We start from the raw sequence: 26,355 nt of genomic DNA, 5'->3' as shown, positions 1-26,355 counted from the left end.
CCCTCTTCATCCTCTTCTGGCTCCTCTTCAGGGCAGGCTGCCCTCCTCCCTCTGTGGAAACACAACCAACATCATTAGTTACAACCAGCATCGTTACTTCCAATCAACAGCCAGACTTACAACCACCACCATGACTCACAAGCAACAGCATTACTTACCTCAGGAACACACCTCCCGCACCCAGATTTGAACCACCATCTTCAAGAAGAGGAAGCTGTGGGATTAGTCCCCTGCACCACCAGCTCCTACAGGAAAGTGAGGGTTCACACTATATATAAGGTTAATTAACACATTCTTTGAAACAAAGAACTGCTGGATTTGAACCCAGTCCATTTCTCTCCCATGGAAGAGCCTGCTTTTCATTGCCTTATATAGGATATTAAGCAAGTCTATGAAAATAAAGGTAGAACTCACCTGGATTTGAACCCAGTCTCCTAAGGTGAACAGCACAGCATGCCAGGAAATGAGCCCACTGCACCACCTGCCTCCATGCCAATCTAGCATTGCACAGAAGACCTTCTATCACCTCTTTATATTATTAGTGTGCTGAGAACACTGTCCTGTTATGTACGCCCAAGTCTATCAAAATGGGTAAAGTGTTTGAAAATGAAATGCAAACCCACACCCCTGCCATGGGTTTGAACCACTAACCTGGGAAGCACAGTCCCCTGCTCTACCAACAGAGCTATCCAGCCAGCTGGCTCTCCTGCTGCGTGAAACACATTATTACACTGTGTGATGTGGACCTGGGGCTAAAGGATTCAAGACGTGACCAACTGGATTCAAAGCCAGATCCTGTTGATAAAAAAGGTAAATAAAACTTTTTTTTTGAAAATGAGGGATTTATACTTGTGTCTTGTGGGATTTGAACCAGCAACCCTGGAAATGAGACTCCAATGCTCTACCAACTCAACCGGCCAGAGAGCTGCTCTACCCTGCTCTCAAATGCCCTCCAGTACATTAACTAATGATTTGTACAAAATTTAAACCACTTGAAAGTGATACATTTTTTCTTCAAATCTCTTAGATCAGGGAATACCAATCATGCTGTGCCATTGTGTTTCGAGTCTGGTTTTAAACTCACTTCACTTGTACTGTAAGCTGGCTTTGAACCCAGACCACCAAGGAACACTACAAGCAGGGTTAGTGAACTAGCCCACTGCACCACCTGGCTCCTTGTGACAGTGTAGCAGTGTAACCTTGTATATGAGACCCACTTCTCTTGTCAGAGAGCACACTGCTGGAGTTCAGAATCGTGTATCTTATTGCACAGTTGCACAGTTGTAGAGTTTCATGCCACTGAAGAGGAGGGATTATCAAACCCAAACCTCTTATACAGTAGCTCTATAAGGTAAATGAAACAATATTTCTGAAAATGAGCGAAAAAAAAAACATAACTTGTATTTCACATGGGACCTGAATCAGAGTCCAATGCTCTACCAACTGAGCCAGCCAGAGAGCTATTTGAATTCTTCACGAGTGCAGCTGATGGGTTGCAAGGATGGTGAAAAAGACCAGCAGCTCGCCCCCTGCTGAGTTAACCTTTAACATTGCCTCAAAGATTCTGTGACAATACATGTAAAAAACAAGGCACTTGATATTACATTGAATTCCCTGCCCAGGTTTAAACTCTGTCCATGGATGTAGAGGTAGTATACCCGACCACTGTACTATCGATCTGCCTGAGGTGAGCTGATCACTGTACTATCGATCTGCCTGAGGTGAGCTGATCACTACTATCGATCTGCCTGAGGTGAGCTGATCACTACTATCGATCTACCTGAGGTGAGCTGATCACTGTACTATCGATCTGCCTGAGGTGAGCTGATCACTACTATCGATCTGCCTGAGGTGAGCTGATCACTACTATCGATCTGCCTGAGGTGAGCTGATCACTACTATCGATCTGCCTGAGGTGAGCTGATCACTACTATCGATCTGCCTGAGGTGAGCTGATCACTACTATCGATCTGCCTGAGGTGAGCTGATCACTACTATCGATCTGCCTGAGGTGAGCTGATCACTACTATCGATCTGCCTGAGGTGAGCTGATCACTACTATCGATCTGCCTGAGGTGAGCTGATCACTACTATCGATCTGCCTGAGGTGAGCTGATCACTACTATCGATCTGCCTGAGGTGAGCTGATCACTACTATCGATCTGCCTGAGGTGAGCTGATCACTACTATCGATCTGCCTGAGGTGAGCTGATCACTACTATCGATCTGCCTGAGGTGAGCTGATCACTACTATCGATCTGCCTGAGGTGAGCTGATCACTACTATCGATCTGCCTGAGGTGAGCTGATCACTACTATCGATCTGCCTGAGGTGAGCTGATCACTGTACTATCGATCTGCCTGAGGTGAGCTGATCACTACTATCGATCTGCCTGAGGTGAGCTGATCACTACTATCGATCTGCCTGAGGTGAGCTGATCACTACTATCGATCTGCCTGAGGTGAGCTGATCACTACTATCGATCTGCCTGAGGTGAGCTGATCACTACTATCGATCTGCCTGAGGTGAGCTGATCACTACTATCGATCTGCCTGAGGTGAGCTGATCACTGTACTATCGATCTGCCTGAGGTGAGCTGATCACTACTATCGATCTGCCTGAGGTGAGCTGATCACTACTATCGATCTGCCTGAGGTGAGCTGATCACTACTATCAATCTGCCTGAGGTGAGCTGATCACTACTATCGATCTGCCTGAGGTGAGCTGATCACTACTATCGATCTGCCTGAGGTGAGCTGATCACTACTATCGATCTGCCCGAGGTGAGCTGATCACTACTATCAATCTGCCTGAGGTGAGCTGATCACTACTATCGATCTGCCTGAGGTGAGCTGATCACTACTATCGATCTGCCTGAGGTGAGCTGATCACTACTATCGATCTGCCCGAGGTGAGCTGATCACTGTACTATCGATCTGCCTGAGGTGAGCTGATCACTACTATCGATCTGCCTGAGGTGAGCTGATCACTACTATCGATCTGCCTGAGGTGAGCTGATCACTACTATCAATCTGCCTGAGGTGAGCTGATCACTACTATCGATCTGCCTGAGGTGAGCTGATCACTACTATCGATCTGCCAGAGGTGAGCTGATCACTACTATCGATCTGCCTGAGGTGAGCTGATCACTACTATCGATCTGCCCGAGGTGAGCTGATCACTACTATCGATCTGCCTGAGGTGAGTTGATTTTTAACATCACCAGTATCACATATATTACCCTTGGCTTGCAACATTCTCATTTTTTACTCTTTTTTTTTTTTAAGTAAATGTTTTTCATGACAATATCACTTTTTGTTTTTTGACAAAAAAAATAAATGTAAAAAACCAAACAAAATACAACATTGAAACGCAGCCACGTATAAACCCAAAACACAAACATTTAATAATACAACATAGCTCAGAAGCAATCAAGAAGAGATTCCTACACACAGCTGCAAACACGACACATTCTTACATTGGATCCTTCAACTGTACAGGCAATGTGTAAATCACTGGTCACAGGACCGCTCAGTGAAGCAATAGACAGGGTCACTGATCACAGGACTGCTCAGTGAAGCAATAGACAGGGTCACTGATCACAGGACTGCTCAGTGAAGCAATAGACAGGGTCACTGATCACAGGACTGCTCAGTGAAGCAATAGACAGGGTCACTGATCACAGGACTGCTCAGTGAAGCAATAGACAGGGTCACTGATCACAGGACCGCTCAGTGAAGCAATAGACAGGGTCACTGGTGACAGGACCGCTCAGTGAAGCAATAGACAGGGTCACTGGTCAGAGGACCGCTCAGTGAAGCAATAGACAGGGTCACTGATCACAGGACCGCTCAGTGAAGCAATAGACAGGGTCACTGATCACAGGACCGCTCAGTGAAGCAATAGACAGGGTCACTGGTGACAGGACCGCTCAGTGAAGCAATAGACAGGGTCACTGATCACAGAACCACTCAGTGAAGCAATAGACAGGGTCACTGGTGATAGGACTGCTCAGTGAAGCAAAAGACAGGGTCACTGGTCACAGGACCATTTTCAAAGAGAAACAAGCAGAGACAGACGCAGGTGTACAATTTGTCGTTTTAATTTCCAAACTTGGCTCTTGTACTTTTTTACACAATCAAAGGAGCGATATTTATTGTTTCTTAAAACAGACACAGATTTGAAAAGACAACATCTCTCTCTCGCTCTCTCTCTCTCTCTCTCACTCTCTCTCTCTCTCCTGCTCACAAAAAACAACTTTAAAAAATAAAGTAGCTGACAGTGAATCGAAACGTATTAAAAGCAAAGAAAAATAAGACAGAAATATGCGTGTGTGAGGGAGCGGGCGGGGAGAGGACTGCAGCGTGTGTGAGGGAGCGGGCGGGGAGAGGACTGCAGCGTGTGTGAGGGAGCGGGCGGGGAGAGGACTGCAGCGTGTGTGAGGGAGCGGGCGGGGAGCGGACTGCAGCGTGTGTGAGGGAGCGGGCGGGGAGAGGACTGCAGCGTGTGTGAGGGAGCGGGCGGGGAGAGGACTGCAGCGTGTGTGAGGGAGCAGACTGCAGCGTGTGTGAGGGAGCGGGCGGGGAGAGGACTGCAGCGTGTGTGAGGGAGCGGGCAGGGAGAGGACTGCAGCGTGTGTGAGGGAGCGGGCGGGGAGAGGACTGCAGCGTGTGTGAGGGAGCGGGCGGGGAGAGGACTGCAGCGTGTGTGAGGGAGCGGGCGGGGAGAGGACTGCAGCGTGTGTGAGGGAGCAGACTGCAGCGTGTGTGAGGGAGCGGGCAGGGAGAGGACTGCAGCGTGTGTGAGGGAGCAGACTGCAGCGTGTGTGAGGGAGCGGGCGGGGAGAGGACTGCAGCGTGTGTGAGGGAGCGGGCAGGGAGCGGACTGCAGCGTGTGTGAGGGAGCGGACGGGCAGCGGACTGCGGCGTGTGTGAGGGAGCGGGCGGGGAGAGGACTGCAGCGTGTGTGAGGGAGCGGGCGGGGAGAGGACTGCAGCGTGTGTGAGAGAGCGGGCGGGGAGCGGACTGCAGCGTGTGTGAGGGAGCGGGCGGGGAGCGGACAGGGAGAGGACGAGGAGTGGACAGGGAGATGGCGGGGAGCAGGCAGGGAGAGGGCGGGGAGCGGACAGGGAGAGGACGAGGAGTGGACAGGGAGATGGCGGGGAGCAGGCAGGGAGAGGACGAGGAGTGGACAGGGAGATGGCGGGGAGCAGGCAGGGAGAGGGCGGGGAGCGGACAGGGAGAGGGCGGGGAGCGGACAGGGAGAGGGCGGGGAGCGGACAGGGAGAGGACGAGGAGTGGACAGGGAGATGGCGGGGAGCAGGCAGGGAGAGGGCGGGGAGCGGACAGGGAGAGGGCGGGGAGCGGACAGGGAGAGGGCTAGCATGTCCACTCATATGCTTCCAATTCTTTATTTTTTACATTATTTATTAATGTATTTATTTTTTATTCAGTACAATTACAAACAATTTGTTTTGTGTTGTTCAATGGAAATAAACACTGCTTCCTGTAACCCTCTCTGCTTCCACCCCAGTCGCAGATGGGCTTACCATGTGTATGAGAGACAGACACGGTGTCCAGGACAGGACAGGATGGACAGAGAGACCGAGTTCTACAGTCCCTCGCTCTCTGTCTCCCTCTTGTGGTCAGTCTGTGTTACTGCAGTGTAGAATCAGTGCTACAGTCTTGTGCTCTCTGTCTCCCTCTTGTGGCCAGTTTCTGTTACTGCGGTGGAGATTCAGTTCTAGTCCTGTGCTCTCTTTCTCCTTCTGGTGGTCAGTCTCTGTTACTGCAGTAGAGAAGGAGTTCCCTCCAGTCCTGTCCTGGGCTTCTCTCTCTTGCCCCGCAGTGTTCAAACTCTACACAGCAGCAACAAAAACAACATCGCAAAATAAGCTTTAAAAACAAGATCATAGAAATATTTGTTTTCCTCTCTGATGAAAAAGATACAAAATGTATAAAAAAGTCTTGGTGTTTTGTTCTTGCATGTTTCTCTCTGTCTCCTGTTCACTGGAGATGTGGGAGATGCGTGATATGGAAGATTTGAGTTGTGTGCTCCCGGCTCTCCTCAGTCCTGCCATCCCAGCAGGGACAAACACAGAGGCAGTCCTCTGTCTTCCCAGCATTCCCAGCTCCATCAGCACTGACCTCAGCTTTCTGTGGGTCAGCGGAGTGGGCGAGGCTTGTGCCAGCCGGGATTCACAGACACACTGAATTCTGGGATGTTTTTGGGGGTGTCATCAAGACTGTCCTTCAGCTCTTGTTACTCTGAAATAAAGCAAAGAATCAGAGAAAAAACAAGACAGAGATACGAGAGAGAATCAGAGAGAGACACGAGAGAGAATCAAAGAGAAAGAATCAGAGAGATATGAGAGAGAATCAGAGAGATACAAGAGAGAATCAGAGATAAGAGAGAGAATCAGAGAGAGAGAATCAGACAGAGAGAATCAGAGAGATACAAGAGAGAATCAGAGAGATACAAGAGAGAATCATAGAGAGAATCAGAGATAGAGAATCAGAGACACGAGAGAGAATCAGAGAGAGAGAATCAGAGATACAAGAGAGAATCAGAGAGAGAGATATGAGAGAGAGAATCAGAGAGAGAGAATCAGAGATACTAGAGAGAATCAGAGAGATACGAGAGAATCAGAGAGATAGAAGAGATAATCAGGGAGATACAAGAGAGAATCAGATACAAGAGATAATCAGAGAGATAAGAGAGAGAATCAGAGAGATACAAGAATCAGAGAGAGATATGAGATAGAATCAGAGAGAGAATCAAAGAAAAACAACAGATACAAGAGATAATCAGAGATTCGAGAGATAATGAGAGATACGAGAGAGAATCAAATAGATACAAGAGATAATCAGAGAGATGAGAGAGAGAATCAGAAAGTTACGAGAGAGAATCAGAGAGAGAGAGAGAGAGAGAGAATCACAGAGATATGAGAATCAGAGAGAGAGAATCAGAGAAAAAACAAGAGAGATACGAGAAAGAATCAGAGAGAGAGAATCAGAGAGATAAGAGAGAGAATCAGAGAGATACAAGAAAGAATCGGAGAGAGAATCAGAGAGATATCAAAGAGACGAGAGAGAATCAGAGAGAGAATCAGAAATAGATGCAAAAGAGAATCAGTGAGATACGAGAGAGAATCAGAGAGATACCAGAATCAGAGAGATATGAGAGAGAAACATGAGAAATGAGACAGAGAATCAGAGAGAAAGAGAGAATCAGAGAGCGATACAAGAGAGAGAATCAGAGAGAAACGAAAGAGAATCAAAGGGAGGGAGAGACAGAGGGAGAGAGAGACAGACAGACAGACAGAGAGGGGGAGAGGGAGACAGACGTTGAGGGAGCGGGTGATAGAGGAGTTACTTACTCTGAGTTGGGGGAGAGCTCCGAGATGCTGTGTGAGGTTGCGGAGCGTGGGGTGGAGGAGCAGGGCGCGGGAGGGGGGGGAGAGGTCTGGCCGGCTGCAGTGCAGGACGGAGTGATGGTGGCCCCCTGTGGAGCAGAGGAGGAGGAGGAGGAAAGTACAGAGGAGCTGAAGGAGGCCAGGATGGAGGAGAGGATGTCCAGCTGCTCAGTGGAGGGATGGCGGCTTGGGGGCTCCAGCACCTCTCGGGACAGGTACCTACAGGGGGGCGCGCAGTCCAGCCTCTCCCGCGAGCCCTGCCAGCGGGACAGAAGCTCCAGCTGCTCACGGGATGCATGTCTGGTGGGCACATGCAGGGGGGGCGAGGGGTCTCTCGAGGGCTGGCGGGTCGGCAGCGTGTTCAGCCACTCTCTGCAGGGCTGCTGTGCTCTGCTGGGCAGCGCCTCCAGGTGTTCTCTGGTGCCCCCCCTGCGGGGGAGGGTGCTGTTGAGCCAGCCCCCTGCCTCCAGGCTCTCCCGCGGGGCATGTCTGCTGGGCACGGCCTCCAGGCAGTCTTGTGAAGTGGCGTGGCGGTGGCTCATGGCCTCGCGGGACAGATGCCGGCGTGCCAGGGAGTCCAGCTGCTCCCGAGACGAGTAGCGGCTGGTCGGCTGGGACAGGCTGCCCGTCCCAGAGTACATGCGCCCGTACGAGGCCGCCGGCACGGCCCGATGCCCCAGCGTGGAGGTCTTGTACCAGGACAGCTCGCTCGGGACCCGGCCCATCGACGACAGGCCCTGTACGGCTGGAGGACAGGGGAGGCGGTTCTTCAAGATTCCTGTGTGAGGAGAGAGGAAGAGTGTGAGTTCTGCAAGTGCGCAGTGAGAGTGCAGTGTGGTCTGTGTGCAGTGAGAGCGCAGTGTGCTCTGTGTGCAGTGAGAGCACTCTGTGTGCAGTGAGAGTGCAGCGTGCTCTGTGTGCAGTGAGAGCGCAGTGTGCTCTGTGTGCAGTGAGAGTGCAGTGTGCTCTGCGCTCTGTGTGCATTGAGAGTGCAGTGTGCAGTGAGAGTGCAGTGTGCTCTGTGTGCAGTGAGAGTGCAGTGTGCTCTGTGCGCAGTGAGAGTGCAGTATGCTCTGTGCTCTGCGCAGTGAGAGCGCTCTGTGCGCAGTGAGAGTGTAGTGCGCTCTGTGCTGTGCAGCGAGAGTGCTCTGTGTGCAGTGAGAGTGCAGTGTGTTCTGTGTGCAGTGAGAGTGCAGTGTGTTCTGTGCTCTGTGCAGTGAGAGCGCTCTGTGTGCAGTGAGAGCACTCTGTGTGCAATGAGAGCGATCTGTGCGCAGTGAGAGTGCAGTGTGCTCTGTGTGCAGTGAGAGTGCAGTGTGCTCTGTGCTCTGTGTGCAGTGAGCGTAGTCTGCTCTGTGCTCTGTGTGCAGTGAGTGCAGTGTGCTCTGTGTGCAGTGAGAGTGCATTGTGCTCTGTGTGCAGTGAGAGCACTCTGTGTGCAGTGAGAGCGCTCTGTGCACAGTGAGAGTGCAGTGTGCTCTGTGCAGTGAGAGCGCAGTGTGCTCTGCGCTCTGTGTGCAGTGAGAGTGCAGTGTGCTCTGTGCTCTGTGTGCAGTGAGAGTGCAGGGTACAGGGTGCAGGGTACAGGGTGCAGGGTGCAGGGTAGAGGGTGCAGGGTACAGGGTAGAGGGTGCAGGGTGCAGAGTGCGGGGTAGAAGGTGCAGGGTAGAGGGTAGAGGGTGCAGGGTAGAGGGTTCAGGGTGGAAGGTGGATGGTGCAAGGTGGAGGGTGCAGGGTGCAGGGTGCAGGGTGCAGTGTAGAGGGTGCAGGGTGGAGGGTGAAGGGTGCAGGGTGCAATGTGCAGGGTGGAAGGAGGCTGCCAGGCTGTTTGTGCTAATCACCTTTACGGTGCCTGTGTGTCACACTGTTCTCATCCCCGCTGGTTAGAGACGGCTCCAGCTGGTTGTTATTGGCTGCATCTTTGCTGAAGTCAACACCCAGCCGGCGCTCAGAGCCCCACTTGTGCAGTGAGTGCACCTCACACTCCCCCAGGGCCGGCCAATAGGAGAGCAGATCATTGCCGTCCAGATCTGCAAGACAGACAGAGATGCTCAATCACGCCATCAATCACACTGACACGCCATCAATCACACTGCCACACCATCTGACACATTCACTGAGACACTCACTCACACATACACACATACATACACACACACTAGCTGGTCTGGAGCACCCTTTCTCAGTACAATCCTCGCTGGTTCCAGCAGGCTCCCTGTTCCCCTGGACTCCATGTCTGAGAGCAGAGTCCCTGGCCTGGTCAGACTGCAGTGAGGGGGTGTGGTCTGTGGGAGTGGGTGTGTCTTTTGTGCAGTGGGATGGGACTGTGAGAGAGGTGGGAGGGGGGAGTTACCTTTGGCTGTGCTGTGGGCGGGGTCAGAGAGCAGGCGCTCGCTCTGGTTGGTGCGTTTGAATCGGCGCTGGATCCTCCCGCGGAGATGCACGTTGTCTTCGCTCTCGGAGGACGGGATGGACAGACTGCGCTCCTCCTCAAGGGACAGGTCTGAATCTGAGTCCGAGTCGTCTCCTGGGGGTGATTAGATGCGCTTCATCTTACAAACTTTCCCATACTAAATTTGCACGCTCATTCTGCAGACCCACCCCATACCTTTCCCATGGTTATGTGCATCTACCACAGCTTACCCTGGCTGGTATGTTTTTTACCATGCTTCACCAGCTCTCTCTGTGCTTTCACAATACCTTATTTCACTGTCCTATGCTTTAGCCTGATCACGTTTGCACAGTACCTCAGCCACATTATCAGAATGCTCAAGCTTTCAATAGAACCCCACAGTGTGTTTCAGTGGCTCCTGTGCCCAGCCTCACCTCCGTCCCGGTGAAACATGGCCACGTCCAGGTCTGTGGCTCCAGTGGGTCCCAGCAGGTTGTGCTCCAGCGCGCAGCCCTGTCGAGCCAGCAGGGTCTCTCTGCAGGGGAGACAGCATCTCGTTACTGGGAGCGCTCCCTGTACCTTCACTGACTTCAGATCCATCAGACAAGCAAGACACGATCACTGACAAATAATCAGACATCCTCTCTCCCTCCTCACGGTCTTTACAGCACTGTATGAGATCCCCTCTCCCCTCTCTCTCACCTCAGGTACCCAGCTCTCTGGCTGGAGTGTGTGTGTGCTGAGCGCACGCTGCTCACGGAGGAGATGGTCGAGGCCCCCAGGGTGATGCGATGCAGCCCGCTCTCCTCAAGCAAGGATGTGTTGTTGTAGGGGTTGGGACCCTGATGGGACAGATAGAGAGGACACGATGGCACAGGGGACAAGGTCACGCACGTAGGCACGCAGACACGCACCCAGGCACACACGCAGACATGCACACAGGCATGCACGCAGACTCACATACAGGCATACAGGCACGCACGCAGACTCACACACAGGCACGCACACAGACTCACACACAGGCACGCTGCGCACGCAGACTCACACACAGGTGCGCACCACGCGTGCGCTAGAGTTGTGACATGCACACATGCTTGAGTGCAGTCCTCACGTGCGACTGCGTCTGAGCATGCAGCACCGACTCACGTGTGCACGAGTGTGCAGACTCACACACAGGCACCACGCACGCGTGCACGCATACGTGCACACACTGGTGTGGTGCACCACGCCGTGCGTCTGACACTCACACACAGGCACGCACGCACGCACGCACGCACGCACGCAGACTCACACACAGGCACGCACGCAAACTCACACACAGGCACGCACGCAGACTCACACACAGGCACACACGCACACACGCACAGGCACGCACGCAGACTCACACACAGGCACGCACGCACGCACGCACGCAGACTCACACACAGGCACGCACGCAAACTCACACACAGGCACGCACGCAGACTCACACACAGGCACGCACGCAGACTCACATACAGGCACGCACGCAGACTCACATACAGGCACGCATGCAGACTCACACACAGGCATGCACGCAGACTCACACACAGGCATACAGGCATGCACCTTGAAACATATGAAGGTCAGTCTTACTTCTATACATTGGCCTTTCTATCCTAGTGTGTCTCGACTGTCTTTATAAACACTGCTTTCTATCCTAGTGTGTCTCGACTGCTTTCCTGTATATTGTTGTGTTTTTTGTATTTCACGATAAATTGTTGTTCCTGTGCAGAGCCTTGAGACGCCTTTGGTGTGAATGGCGCTTTATAAATAAAATTTGATTTGATTTGATGCTCTTATTTGTGAATCAGTCTGTCTGCCCACCCGCCAGCCTGCCTGTCTGTCTGTGTGTCTCAGTGCTGAGTGTGATTTGCTGGGGTGGTCTCTCTGCCTGTCTGTGTGTCTCAGTGCTCACTGTAATTTGCTGGGTGGTCTCTCTGCCTGTCTGTGTGTCTCAGTGCTCACTGTAATTTGCTGGGGTGGTCTCTCTGCCTGTCTGTGTGTCTCAGTGCTCACTGTAATTTGCTGGGGTGGTCTCTCTGCCTGTCTGTGTGTCTCAGTGCTCACTGTAATTTGCTGGGGTGGTCTCTCTGCCTGTCTGTGTGTCTCAGTGCTCACTGTAATTTGCTGGGGTGGTCTCTCTGCCTGTCTGTGTGTCTCAGTGCTCAGCGTAATTTGCTGGGGTGGTCTCTCTGCCTGTCTGTGTGTCTCAGTGCTCATTGTAATTTGCTGGGGTGGTCTCTCTGCCTGTCTGTGTGTCTCAGTGCTCACTGTAATTTGCTGAGTGGTCTCTGCCTGTCTGTGTGTCTCAGTGCTCACTGTAATTTGCTAGGGTGGTCTCTCTGTCTGTCTGTGTGTCTCAGTGCTCACTGTAATTTGCTGGGGTGGTCTCTCTGCCTGTCTGTGTGTCTCAGTGCTCAGTGTAATTTGCTGGGGTGGTCTCTCTGCCTGTCTGTGTGTCTCAGTGCTCACTGTAATTTGCTGGGGTGGTCTCTCTGCCTGTCTGTGTGTCTCAGTGCTCAGTGTAATTTGCTGGGGTGGTCTCTCTGCCTGTCTGTGTGTCTCAGTGCTCAGTGTAATTTGCTGGGGTGGTCTCTCTGCCTGTCTGTGTGTCTCAGTGCTCAGTGTAATTTGCTGGGGTGGTCTCTCTGCCTGTCTGTGTGTCTCAGTGCTCACTGTAATTTGCTGGGGTGGTCTCTCTGGTCGTGTGGATTCCTCTCCAGGGTTCTTCTTGCCCAGACAGGCCAGCTTCCAGGCCTCCTGCACCTCCGAGTTCAGCAGGCAGAACACCAGCAGCACGGCCAGACCCTGCGGGGGGCAGGAAAGGATGAGGAGAGGGGGCAGGAAGGGATACGGGAGAGGGGGCAGGAAGGGATGAGGAGAGGGGGCAGGAAGGGATACGGGAGAGGGGGCAGGAAGGGATGAGGAGAGGGGGCAGGAAGGGATACGGGAGAGGGGGCAGGAAGGGATGAGGAGCTCTTTATCCCTCAGGGGGTAGGAAGGGATGGGGGGGAAGGAAGGGACGAGGAGAGGTGGGGAGAGAGTTCAGAACTTGTTATTTAAACACTGTATCTAATAACAGAGACTCCTTCCTTGAACTTTTCTTCTTCAACAACCCGTCGCTCATCAATGAGAACCCATGGGCATTGCTGAGGTTCAGTTAATCATAAAATAAACCAGATTGCACACAAGCACACAGCATGAGCTTCTTACAGATTTACCAGCAGACCCACATGGGTCAGACACCCACACCCACACCCACACCCACACACACGTACACACAGATATACACACACACACCCACACACAGGTCAGACACCCCCCCCCCCCCCCCCCCACAAAGACAGACACACAGACAGGCTGGCTGGGAGAGAGGAGGGGGATACCTGCAGACAGCAGAGCACAGTGTAGAGGTAGTGAAAGGCCAGGACACTGTTATTGACGGCCATCAGACCGAACAGCCAGGTAGAGCTGGCCAGGAGCAGCAGAATGAAGGCATTGCGCACTGTCACACTGCAGAGAGACAGAGCGAGAGAGACAGACAGAGAAATGACAGAGCAGATGAAAGAAGAGACAAAAGTAGAAACTAACAATTACTGAAACTGCCTCCCTCGAATCCCTCAGCTCTAACGCCAAGACTGCTCTCCCTCCCTCCCTCCCTCCCCAATCCTCCCAATCCTCCCAATCCTCCCAGTCCCAGTACTCACACCACGGAGTGCTTCTTTGTCTCTTTCTGCGCGGGGCTGCAGGACATGCGCGCCACGACGAGGAACATCCCTCCATTCATCTGGAAGAGAAGAGAGAGAGGGGGGGTGGTGGCTCAGACAGGTTCTAACCCTGCTCAAACTTCTGAGTGTGCCCTGCTCAAACTCCTGAGTGTGTGCCCTGCTCAAACTCCTGAGTGTGTGCCCTGCTCAAACTCCTGAGTGTGTTCCCTGCTCAAACTCCTGAGTGTGTTCCCTGCTCAAACTCCTGAGTGTGTTCCCTGCTCAAACTCCTGAGTGTGTTCCCTGCTCAAACTCCTGAGTGTGTACCCTGCTCAAACTCCTGGCTCCTGATCACTTCAATATTAATAATAATAGACTTCACTGAGGGTGTGAGTGTCCTGGCCAGCAGATTCATTGAGAAGTGTCCCATAAAGAGGGGGAGGTCTTCACCACAATGACAATGTGATGGAAAGGGGGAGGTCTTTATCACAATGACAATGTGATGGAAAGGGGGAGGTCTTTATCACAATGACAATGTGATGGAAAGGGGGAGGTCTTTACCACAATGACAATGTGATGGAAAGGGGAGGTCTTTACCACAATGACAATGTGATGGGAAGGGGGAGGTCTTTACCACAATGACAATGTGATGGAAAGTGGAGGTCTTTACCACAATGACAATGTGATGGAAATGGGGAGGTCTTTACCACAATGACAATGTGATGGGAAGGGGAGGTCTTTACCACAATGACAATGCCAATGGGTCCAGCGAAGCTCCAGATCAGCTTGTCGTGGACCGAGATCCAGCAGAAATCAGGGTTCCCATAACCCTCAGGGTCCAACCCCACCGCCAGGCCTGGCATGAGGAGAGGGGGGGGAGAGAGAGAGGGAGGGGGGAGAGAGAAAGAGAGAGAAAGAGAGAGAAAGAGAGAAAGAAAGAGAGAGAGAGAGAGAGAGAGAGAGGGAGAGAGAGGAGAGAGGGAGAGAGGGAGAGAAGGGGAGAGAGAGAGAGGGGAGAGAGAGAGGGAGAGGGAGAGAGAGGGGGTGAGAGAGAGGGAGAGGGAGAGAGAGGGGAGAGTGGGAGAGAGAGATAGACAGGGAGAGAGGGAGAGAGGGAGAGAGGAAGACAGGAAGGGGAGAGAGAGAGGGAGAGAGAGATAGAGAGAGGGAAAGTCAGCATCCTGACCACTGCAGCACTGAGATGCTCAATCAGCACAAGAAGAAACAAAGAAATGTTTCCAATAGTACTTCTCAGTCATGGCGGTGAAAACGTGGCAGTGAAAGAGTTCTAAAAGGGTAGAGGGACCAGGTCTCTGCACTCACAGAAATGTTTGCTGTCCTCAAACCTTGGAGACCCTGGCTGACCCAAAACTTCTTCAGAACCATATTCAAATATATCCATATCTAATATAGGGATCAGCTGTAGAGTTTCAATTAGAAAAGTTTTCCTTATTAAAAGCATAGCAGAGCACAATAAAGCATATTACTAAACATGGGAAAGCAGGGTGAAATATGGTGGAAGCCTAGCATATAACCATGGGAAAAGCATGGGGGGAAGTGAAGAGATGAGCGTGGTTTTGTTTTCTCAGGGTGCTGGACTGTGGAAGCTGTCAGCAGGCAGCAGTGCTCTCGTTACCGGTGATGATGGCTGGCACGCCCCAGCCGATGGCGTAGTAGAAGCGCATGGCTCCGTAGTTGATGTTGCGCGCCTCCGTCTGCATGCGGTAGATGTGCAGCCCCTCCACAAACAGCCATGCGAACGTGGCCATGAAGAAATAGTGTAGCAGAATGGCAATGCCGGTGCACAGGAACTGCAGGGGACAGAAGCACAGGGGTTAGTCTCGCACTGATGTGCCGCTTCTTACAGGAGCCAGGCTGAACACATCCCATTGTAATAATGGAGAGTCCCTCTGAAATCACATCTCATTGTAATAATGGAGAGTCCCACTGAAATCACATCTCATTGTAATAATGGAGAGTCCTACTGAAATCACATCCCATTGTAATAATGGAGAGTCCTACTGAAATCACATCCCATTGTAATAATGGAGAGTCCTACTGAAATCACATCACACTGTAATAATGGAAGAGTCCCACTGAAATCACATCACACTGTAATAATGGAGAGTCCCTCTGAAATCACATCACACTGTAATAATGGAGAGACCCTCTGAAATCACATCCCATTGTAAAAATGGAGAGTCCTACTGAAATCACATCCCATTGTAATAATGGAGAGTCCCTCTGAAATCACATCACATTGTAATAATGGAAGAGTCCCACTGAAATCACATCACACTGTAATAATGGAGAGTCCCTCTGAAATCACATCCCATTGTAATAATGGAGAGTCCCTCTGAAATCACATCACACTGTAATAATGGAGAGATCCTCTGAAATCACATCCCATTGTAATAATGGAGAGTCCCTCTGAAATCACATCCCATTGTAATAATAGAGAGTCCCTCTGAAATCACATCCCATTGTAATAATGGAGAGTCCCTCTGAAATCACATCCCATTGTAATAATGGAAGAGTCCCACTGAAATCACATCCCATTGTAATAATGGAGAGTCCCTCTGAAATCACATCACACTGTAATAATGGAGAGTCCCTCTGAAATCACATCACACTGTAATAATGGAGAGTCCCTCTGAAATCACATCCCATTTACTTATTCATGTATGTCTTCATTTATTTAGTTGTGAAAGAGGCCCTGTTGCCTAGGGGTCGCTGCACTAAAGTGTTAGACTGTCGTTAGAGTCTCAAGTCGGTTGCACGCGAGTCGGAAGTCTAGTGTGAAATGCACCAGACAAGCGCAATGCTGTTTGTGATTTTTTAAGGAATGCTTTGCGGCTGCAGTCTCTGTTTGTGGCTCAAGCGTAGATGAATATGTAATTGTGGGCGTTCCTGCATAAATTCACAAAAAGGGGGTGGAGACAGTGCAGCTGAGGGGTCTCAGATATTATAATGAGACGCACGAAAGCTGCAGGCAATGCGACTCTTACAATCGCATCAGGCTGTTAAAACCTTTGAAAGCACGTTTTAAACAGTCCCAGCTGTTGCTGGCAGTCCCCAATCCTCTCTTTCTTATGCGTTGCCAGCTGTGCTCAATCCATTTTTGAGGCGAAAATCCAAATACCTATTTTTCCCTAAGAGCAGGGTGTACTTGCAAGCCTTTGAAACACATTTCTATGACATGTCTGGTTTCCCCAGCGTGTTGGGAGCAGTAGACTGCACTATGTGCCGCTGACCCCCCCAGCTCATTGTGAATCTGTGTAGGGGTAGGAAACACACCTGTTCTATTACTGTGCAGCTGCTTTGTAATGGTGCACAGTTCAGCACTGCACTCCTGACTAACCAAAATACAAACGGACAGAATACATCTGGCTTATAGGCTACTAATGACAGTACGAATTAGTGGTGTAATCAAACATATGTTACTGGTCCCTGAAATTTGTATCAAGGAGAATTGACTGTCCTCCTGTAAGTATCATAACTTGTCAATGCGGCGAGGTACTTATCCGATAGCAAGGTTAATAATAATAATAATAATAATAATAATAATAATAATTAAAAACCACTCGGATCATTTAGTTTCAGTTTAATCTTTTCTCCGCATTGTGAAGGGTGCAGCAGTGTGATTTATTGTGTGTCCCTGGTAGCCTGCAGGCTGCAGGAAACAGAAAGTGCGCTGGGTGTTCATGTGACTGTACTGCTGAACTGTACACTGTCTAGACCTACGGCACGCATTTCTATTATTGTTCATGCTGTCATGTGTAGTCTAAACACACCAGCAATGATTCATACATTTCAAATGCATTCAGCACTATACACAAGTGTGGGATTTTATCGTGTTTTAATAAACCTGACAGCTCCTAATACCGGACAAACATATCAGGGTTAGCAAGGGGCTACTCTAGGATTATATTTAACAGTATTAAACATGTCAAGACATAAGAGAATGCATTGTACAGATGATGTTTGCATTTAACAAAAACAGTGTTATATTGATTCTTGCCCCCTTGCATGTATAGACGTTAATCTTCCAGCAGCCTCTTATTTGAACAATGGTGCGTGACTCTCGCAGTAGAGATCTTGCTAAGAAGACACAACACATATTTAAATGAGTATATTGCGGCTCTTTTCATTGACATATTTTCTCTCAGTACATACGACACAATGTATACTTTGCTAAGTGTCGCCACGAAAATGCAAACTGCAGTACATCTGCGCTGCTGCTGGCCCATCTTAATACACCGTCCCCTGGAAATGTTCCCGCTGGGATGCAGCTAGAATAATCTCTCACCTGCTGCTCGGTCTGGTTGATGCCCAGCAGGAAGACGAGCTCGGACAGGAAGATGGCGGCAGCCATGTTGCAGTGGATGCTGCGCGTGTTGGACTTGAGTCCGCTGAGGCAGCTGAGGATTGAGAGGGTGAGGAGCAGAGCGAGCAGAGACACACACAGGGAGGAGTATGACACCACAGCCAGGGTCTCCAAATCACCTTCCAACTGCTGAGAGAGAGAGAGGAGAGAGGAGAGAGGGTGAGGAGCAGAGCGAGCAGAGACACACACAGGGAGGAGTACGTCACCACAGCCAGGGTCTCCAGATCACCTTCCAACTGCTGAGAGAGAGAGAGGAGAGAGGAGAGAGGGTGAGGAGCAGAGCGAGCAGAGACACACACAGGGAGGAGTACGACACCACAGCCAGGGTCTCCAGATCACCTTCCAACTGCTGAGAGAGAGAGAGGAGAGAGGAGAGAGGGTGAGGAGCAGAGCGAGCAGAGACACACACAGGGAGGAGTACGTCACCACAGCCAGGGTCTCCAGATCACCTTCCAACTGCTGAGAGAGAGAGAGGAGAGAGGAGAGAGGGTGAGGAGCAGAGCGAGCAGAGACACACACAGGGAGGAGTACGTCACCACAGCCAGGGTCTCCAGATCACCTTCCAACTGCTGAGAGAGAGAGAGAGAGAGGAGTGTGCAGGGTGTGACAGAGGAGTGTGCAGGGTGTGAGAGAGTGAGAGGGGTGTGTGACAGAATGAGAGGAGTGTGCAGCGTGTGAGAGAGTGAGAGGGCTGGGTGACAGAGTGAGAGGAGTGTGCAGCATGTAAGACAGTGAGAGGGGTGTGTGAGAAAGTGAGATGAGTGTGCAGGGTGTGAGAGAGTGAGAGGGGTCTGTGACAGAGTGAGAGGACTGTGCAGCATGTGAGAGAGAGGGGTGTGTGACAGAGTGAGAGGAGTGTGCAGCGTGTGAAAGAGTGAGAGGGGTGTGTGACAGAGTGAGAGGAGTGTGCGGAGTGTGAGAGAGTGAGAGGGGTGGGTGGTGTGGTTACCTCTCTCTGGGAGCTGTCCATTAGCACTCCGAAGGTCCCGAGGCAGGAGCACTGGCAGCGCACATGGGTGGTGTTCCTGTGAACCACACTGCAGTCCCTCACGACCCAGCAGCCAGCCGGCTCTGTCCTGCAGAGACATGGGAACATGTCAGTGCAGTTTTACTGCCTGACACTTTGCTCTACTCTTCTCTTCTTTGCCCTGCTCTTCTCTGCTCTTCTTTGCTCTGCTCTGCTCTTCTCTGCTCTCCTCTGCTCTTCTCTTCTTTGCCCTGCTCTTCTTTACTCTACTCTGCTCTTCTTTGCTCTGCTCTTCTCTGCTCTCCCGTGCTCTGCTCTGCTCTACTCTGCCCATGCGTTCGTATTTGAAGGTGCACTCACGTGCTCGAGTGGTTCCACTGCACGCACAGCGGTTTGCTGCGATTGGCCGTCTCCAGCAGCTGGAACTCCAGCAGCAGCGGTGAGTCCAGCACACCACGCACATACGTGTGGTTGTTGTACACAGACACGCTGAGGACCGGCGAGTTCATCACAGGGTTCTTGGGCAGCCTGGAGAGACAGGGGTGAGAAGCAGCACTGCAGGACTCCAGGAGGTGAGGTGGGATTAAGTGGCATTAAGTTACAGCAGAGACACAGGCAGAGGGCCCAGGCAGGCAGAGGGTAATGGAATGAACTTCCCACCTCACCCCATTGTAGACACACAAAGGCAGACAGTCACACACACAATGAGATACAAAGCTGTTCCAACATCCTCTCTGGAGTGAGTGGTATCAGACAGACAGACAGACAGACAGACAGACAGACAGACAGACAGACAGACAGACAGAGACATGCACGCACCCTCACACTCACACAGTCCCCGCTTGCGTACCTGACTCCTCTCTGCTCAGTGTGGTAGAGTGCCGGCAGACAGACAGACAGACAGACAGACAGAGACACGCATGCACCCTCACACTCAAACAGTCCCCGCTTGCATACTTGACTCCTCTCCGCTCAGTATGGTAGCGTGCTGGCAGACAGACAGACAGACAGACAGAGACACGCACGCACCCTCACACTCACACAGTCCCCGCTTGCGTACCTGACTCCTCTCTGCTCAGTGTGGTAGAGTGCCGGCAGACAGACAGACAGACAGACAGACAGAGACACGCACGGACCCTCACACTCACACAGTCCCCGCTTGAGGACCTGACTCCTCTCTGCTCAGTGTGGTAGAGTGCCGGCAGACAGACAGACAGACAGACAGACAGAGACACGCACGCACCCTCACACTTACACAGTCCCTGCTTGCGTACCTGACTCCTCTCCGCTCAGTATGGTAGCGTGCTGGCAGACAGACAGACAGACAGACAGAGACACGCACGCACCCTCACACTCACACTCACACAGTCCCCGCTTGCGTACCTGACTCCTCTCTGCTCAGTGTGGTAGAGTGCCGGCAGACAGACAGACAGACAGACAGACAGACAGACAGACACGCACGCACCCTCACACTCACACAGTCCCCGCTTGCGTACCTGACTCCTCTCTGCTCAGTGTGGTAGAGTGCCGGCAGACAGACAGACAGACAGACAGACAGACAGACAGACCTCCTGTCTGCTGTTCCTGTTCTGTCTCTGTGTGTCAGAGTGTTTTGTGTCAGGGGCGAACGCATGGACTGACAGAGAGACGAGTCACACCGACACTCACGGCCCTCACACTCTGACTCCTGTCTCGAACGCACGCCTCTGTAAGTGTGTCAGTGTTCTCCGGCAGACAGACCGCAGACAGACAGACAGACAGACAGACAGACAGACAGACAGACAGAGACACGCACGCACCCTCACACTCACACAGTCCCTGCTTGCGTACCTGACTCCTCTCCGCTCAGTATGGTAGCGTGCTGGCAGACAGACAGACAGACAGACAGACAGACAGAGACACGCACGCACCCTCACACTCACACAGTCCCCGCTTGCGTACCTGACTCCTCTCTGCTCAGTGTGGTAGAGTGCTGGCAGACAGACAGACAGACAGACAGACAGACAGAGACACGCACGCACCCTCACACTCACACAGTCCCTGCTTGCGTACCTGACTCCTCTCCGCTCAGTATGGTAGCGTGCTGGCAGACAGACAGAAAGACAGACAGAGACACGCACGCACCCTCACACTCACACAGTCCCCGCTTGCGTACCTAACTCCTCTCCGCTCAGTATGGTAGCGTGCTGGCAGGGCGCTCCCCAGGGTTCGGTAGATCAGCAGAATGACGATAGTCACTGGCGGCTCTGGCTCAGGGGCGGCTTGCTTCGGCACAGCCACCTCTGCCGTCTCATTGGTCGGTGCACCGGTGGGGTAGGGTCCTAATGTGGGCGGGGCTGAGGGAATAAGGTCAGGAGAGGTCAGAATGGAGTCAGTAGTGAGACACATGCCTGCTGCACTCTGAATGTGAATCTATTGTGAAAGCTTGTGCAAAGCAAAGGCACTTTTTCTACAAGGATAAAAACCAACAGAAAACAACTGAGCTGCAGGAAGGATCAGGTCAGCTACTGTTCAGTGTAGCTTCTCACTGGCAGTGTGTGTGTGTGTGTGTGTGTGTGTGTGTGTGTGTGTGTGTGTGTGTGTGTGTGTGTGTGTGTGTGTGTGAGTGTGTGTGTGTGTGTGTGTGTGTGTGTGTGTGTGTGTGTGTGTGTGTGTGTGTGTGTGTGTGTGTGTGTGTGTGTGTGTGTGTGTGTGTGTGTGTGTGTGTGTGTAGTGTGTGTGTGTGTGTGTGTGTATGTGTGTGTGTGTGTGTGTGTGTGTATGTGTGTAGTGTGTGTGTGTGTGTAGTGTGTGTATGTGTGTGTGTGTATGAGTGTCTGTATGTGTGTGTGTGTGTGTGTGTGTGTGTATGTGTGTGTGTGTGTGTGTGTGTGTGTGTGTGTGTGTGTAGTGTGTGTGTGTGTGTGTGTATGAGTAGTGTGTATGTGTGTGTGTGTGTGTGTGTGTGTGTGTGTGTGTGTGTGTGTGTGTGTGTGTGTGTGTGTGTGTGTGTAGTGTGTGTGTGTGTGTGTGTGTGTGTGTGTGTGTGTGTGTGTGTGTGTGTGTGTGTGTGTGTGTGAGCAGTGTGTGTGTGTGTGTGTGTATGAGTAGTGTGTATGTGTGTAGTGTGTGTGTGTAGTGTGTGTGTGTGTGTAGTGTGTGTGTGTGTGTGTGTGTGTGTGTGTGTGTGTGTGTGTGTGTGTGTGTGTGTGTGTGTGTGTGTGTGTGTGTGTGTGTGTGTGTGTGTGTGTGTGTGTGCAGTGTGTGTGTGTGTGTGTGTGTGTGTGTGTGTGTGTGTGTGTGTGTGTGTGTGTGTGTGTGTGTGCAGTGTGTGTGTGCAGTGTGTGTAGTGTGTGTGTTTGTTTGAGAGTGCAATCAGGCAGGCAGTCACACTAACAGGTCTCTCGGAGGGATTATCCAGCTGGCCCAGGCAGTCTCCTCCCCAGTGCCGGCTCCTAGCCCTGGTGAGGCTCTGATTGCGGGCCAGCAGCACCTCCCCTTCCCTCCCCCTGTCGGCAGGGGAGGACATTGGAAGGCAATGAAAGGAAAACAATCAAGACTACAGCCCGGTGACAGACAGGGCAAGCTGTGTCAGTGAGCAGAGAGGAATTCAAGTGAGATTAGAAACTTCTTGAGTCTTACTGACAGCTTACACTCCCCTCAATGCATTGGAAAGCACAGAGACGTACTGCAAAGCATATTCAAAAACCTGGGAGAACAGAGTAAACTGAGATAAATGCACAGTATAACCAGAGGAAAGCTGCTCTCTGTCTGTCGGTCGGTCTGTCTCTCTCTGTCTCTGTCTCTGTCTGTCTCTGTCTGTCTGTCTGTCTCTCTCTCTCACCTGCGTGTTTGGGGGGTGCGAGGGCAGAGGGGGGCAGCACCACGTGAGTGTGGGGGTCCCAGAGGCTCTGTCCACGGAACAGGCTGCTGTGGTAGCGCGGGAATCTCCGGCGGATGTGAGTGTGGTTCTGTAGCCGGTCCAGAGTCAGCACTGCGGGACACAGAGACCACAGTGCATGTTCAGGGCTGGGCAATGCAAACACTGCAGTGAGTGTGGGGGGTGGGACTCGGGGGCTCCTTGTCTTACCAATGTTGGGGGTCACAATACCCACGGGGTTCAGGTAGGTCTGCTTCATGTTCTGCGCCAGCGTGCCAGCGTACTCCTGCAGCCGGTCCATGAGCTGCAGCACACCCAGAGAACGCCACAGCGCCGCATTGCCCGCGCCCAGAGCAGCACTGCCGGCACGGAGCAGGTTCTGAGAGGGAGAAGCAGGCAGCACAGTGAGAGAGGCAGAGCTCACACTGAGACACACTGACACAACCTCACAAACACTGAGACACACTGACACAACCTCACAAACACTGAGACACACTGACACAACCTCACAAACACTGAGACACACTGACACAACCTCACAAACACTGAGACACACTGACACAACCTCACAAACACTGAGACACACTGACACAACCTCACAAACACTGAGACACACTGACACAACCTCACAAACACTGAGACACACTGACACAACCTCACAAACACTGAGACACACTGACACAACCTCACAAACAATGAGACACAATGACACAACTTCACAAACACTGAGACACACTGACACAACCTCACAAACACTGAGACACACTGACACAACCTCACAAACACTGAGACACACTGACACAACCTCACAAACACTGAGACACACTGACACAACCTCACAAACACTGAGACACACTGACACAACCTCACAAACACTGAGACACACTGACACAACCTCACAAACACTGAGACACACTGACACAACCTCACAAACACTGAGACACAATGACACAACCTCACAAACACTGAGACACAATGACACAACCTCACAAACACTGAGACACAATGACACAACCTCACAAACACTGAGACACAATGACACAACCTCACAAACACTGAGACACACTGACACAACCTCACAAACACTGAGACACACTGACACAACCTCACAAACACTGAGACACACTGACACAACCTCACAAACACTGAGACACAATGACACAACCTCACAAACACTGAGACACACTGACACAACCTCACAAACACTGAGACACACTGACACAACCTCACAAACACTGAGACACAATGACACAACCTCACAAACACTGAGACACACTGACACAACCTCACAAACACTGAGACACAATGACACAACCTCACAAACACTGAGACACACTGACACAACCTCACAAACACTGAGACACACTGACACAACCTCACAAACACTGAGACACACTGACACAACCTCACAAACACTGAGACACAATGACACAACCTCACAAACACTGAGACACACTGACACAACCTCACAAACACTGAGACACACTGACACAACCTCACAAACACTGAGACACACTGACACAACCTCACAAACACTGAGACACAATGACACAACCTCACAAACACTGAGACACACTGACACAACCTCACAAACACTGAGACACACTGACACAACCTCACAAACACTGACACAACCTCACAAACACTGAGACACACTGACACAACCTCACAAACACTGAGACACAATGACACAACCTCACAAACACTGAGACACACTGACACAACCTCACAAACACTGACACAACCTCACAAACACTGAGACACACTGACACAACCTCACAAACACTGAGACACAATGACACAACCTCACAAACACTGAGACACACTGACATAACCTCACAAACACTGAGACACACTGACACAACCTCACAAACACTGAGACACAGACACAACGTAACAAACACTGACACAAACTCACAAACACCGAGACACACTGACACAACCTCACAAACACTGACACAACCTCACAAACAGTCAGTCTGATGTCTCTCTGATTCTCCTCCCCTCTCTCCCTCCCTCTCTCCCTCTCCCTCCCCCTCACCTCGTTGAAGTGTGCGTCCTGTGTGGCTGTCAGTCCGAAGCCGCTCTGTTTGCATTCAAAGCCCAGCAGGAGGGTCAGCAGTCGCTCTGCTATTTGCAGGTCGCTCCCGAAGTAGTGCCCCACCCCCTCCGCCACGTCCCTCAGCTGGTGCGCCAGCTTCTTCATCTCTATGGTGCTCAGCTCCGTCTCGTTACGCTCCAGACTGTCCAGCTGGGGAGGCAGGCCATCAGAGCAGGGACAGCAATGCAGGGACACCAGGACAGGGACACCAATACAGGGGACACATGGACAGGGACAGGGACAGCAATACAGGGACACCACTACAGGGACACAGGGACAGGAATACAGAGACACCACTACAGGGACACATGGACAGGGACAGGGACACAGGGACAGGAATACAGGGACACCAATACAAGGACACATGGACAGGGACACCAATACAGGGACACATGGACAGGGACACAGGGACAGGAATACAAGGACACAGGGACAGGAATACAGAGACACCACTACAGGGGTATCTGGGGTGTGACAGGGAACCTACCACAGCAGCCACCTCCGTGAAGGGAGGGGAGGTGCAGTTAAAGAGGTCTGGCTCCATCCAGCTTTGCTCCTCATCACAGTGACGGATCGCAGCACCTGGGAGACACATAAGACCCTGCTAGTCACTGCTATGACCATGAGAGACACACAGGACCCTGCCAGTCACTGCTGTGATCATGTGAGACACACAGGACCCTGCCAGTCACTGCTGTGATCATGAGAAACACAGAGTACTGAGTAAATGTACAGAGCACACACCCTGCTGAATAAACACTGCAGCTGGCATCTGTATCTGACATGCAGATCTCTGTCAGAGGTTACATGTTCTGAACATTTCTAAACATTTAACACAAGGAAAACTTTCAAACATTCAGGCTCTGAAGTGTCACTTACCCAGGGAGCCTTTGGGACAGGGCACGGCGGCCGGGAGCCCGAACTTGGTGCGAGGCCACCAGATTCCTGCTGTGATGATCCTGGGACACCCGTCATAGATCACTGCAGAGAGAGGGGCTGGACAGTCATCAGCTGAATAACTCATACAATTAAAAACAAAACTACCTGCAATGAGAGTCATTGTGTCTGTCACGCTGTGACACTCACACAGTTAACACTAAACTATCTGCAATAAGAGTCATTGTGTTTGTCACGCTGTGACACTCACACAGTTAACACTAAACTATCTGCAATGAGAGTCATTGTGTCTGTCACGCTGTGACACTCACACAGTTAACACTAAACTACCTGCAATGAGAGTCATTGTGTCTGTCACGCTGTGACACTCACACAGTTAACACTAAACTACCTGCAATGAGAGTCATTGTGTCTGTCACGCTGTGACACTCACACAGTTAACACTAAACTATCTGCAATAAGAGTCATTGTGTCTGTCACGCTGTGACACTCACACAGTTAACACTAAACTATCTAACACTAAACTATCTGCAATGAGAGTCATTGTGTCTGTCAATGAGAGTCATTGTGTCTGTCACGCTGTGACACTCACACAGTTAACACTAAACTA

The 26,355-nt window shown here is 51.4% G+C and overlaps 2 protein-coding genes across 2 annotated transcripts in view; both read right to left on the bottom strand.

Moving 5' to 3' along the window:
- Positions 1-3,383: 3,383 nt before the first annotated feature.
- On the bottom strand, positions 3,384-5,551 carry LOC121330830 (leucine-rich repeat extensin-like protein 3). The gene is made up of 3 exons (XM_041277671.1): positions 5,513-5,551; positions 4,831-5,378; positions 3,384-4,747 (listed from the first exon to the last, which is right to left on the bottom strand). The coding sequence occupies exons 1-3, from the start codon at positions 5,549-5,551 to the stop codon at positions 4,297-4,299; spliced, it is 1,038 nt and encodes a 345-aa protein (XP_041133605.1). The 3' UTR covers positions 3,384-4,296.
- LOC121331104 (cadherin EGF LAG seven-pass G-type receptor 3-like) overlaps positions 5,367-26,355 on the bottom strand; it is a 49,689-nt gene continuing 28,700 nt past the window's right edge. The window contains exons 16-35 of the mRNA XM_041278283.1: positions 25,728-25,829; positions 25,336-25,430; positions 24,789-24,998; positions 22,958-23,126; positions 22,712-22,861; positions 21,044-21,224; positions 19,249-19,416; positions 18,871-18,997; positions 17,844-18,050; positions 15,171-15,345; positions 14,278-14,390; positions 13,535-13,614; positions 13,214-13,340; positions 12,504-12,635; positions 10,509-10,648; positions 10,241-10,341; positions 9,768-9,941; positions 9,256-9,444; positions 7,379-8,192; positions 5,367-6,266 (exon numbers count right to left, since the gene is read on the bottom strand). Coding sequence (XP_041134217.1) covers positions 6,239-6,266; positions 7,379-8,192; positions 9,256-9,444; positions 9,768-9,941; positions 10,241-10,341; positions 10,509-10,648; positions 12,504-12,635; positions 13,214-13,340; positions 13,535-13,614; positions 14,278-14,390; positions 15,171-15,345; positions 17,844-18,050; positions 18,871-18,997; positions 19,249-19,416; positions 21,044-21,224; positions 22,712-22,861; positions 22,958-23,126; positions 24,789-24,998; positions 25,336-25,430; positions 25,728-25,829 — 3,482 coding nt within the window. The 3' untranslated portion in view covers positions 5,367-6,238. The remainder of the gene's footprint in view (positions 6,267-7,378; positions 8,193-9,255; positions 9,445-9,767; positions 9,942-10,240; positions 10,342-10,508; positions 10,649-12,503; positions 12,636-13,213; positions 13,341-13,534; positions 13,615-14,277; positions 14,391-15,170; positions 15,346-17,843; positions 18,051-18,870; positions 18,998-19,248; positions 19,417-21,043; positions 21,225-22,711; positions 22,862-22,957; positions 23,127-24,788; positions 24,999-25,335; positions 25,431-25,727; positions 25,830-26,355) is intronic.

Source organism: Polyodon spathula, chromosome 18 (assembly GCF_017654505.1).
Source record: "Polyodon spathula isolate WHYD16114869_AA chromosome 18, ASM1765450v1, whole genome shotgun sequence".
Lineage (NCBI taxonomy): Eukaryota > Metazoa > Chordata > Actinopteri > Acipenseriformes > Polyodontidae > Polyodon > Polyodon spathula.
Note: the sequence above shows the minus strand (reverse complement) of the source record. Positions and strands in the feature narration are given on the sequence as shown.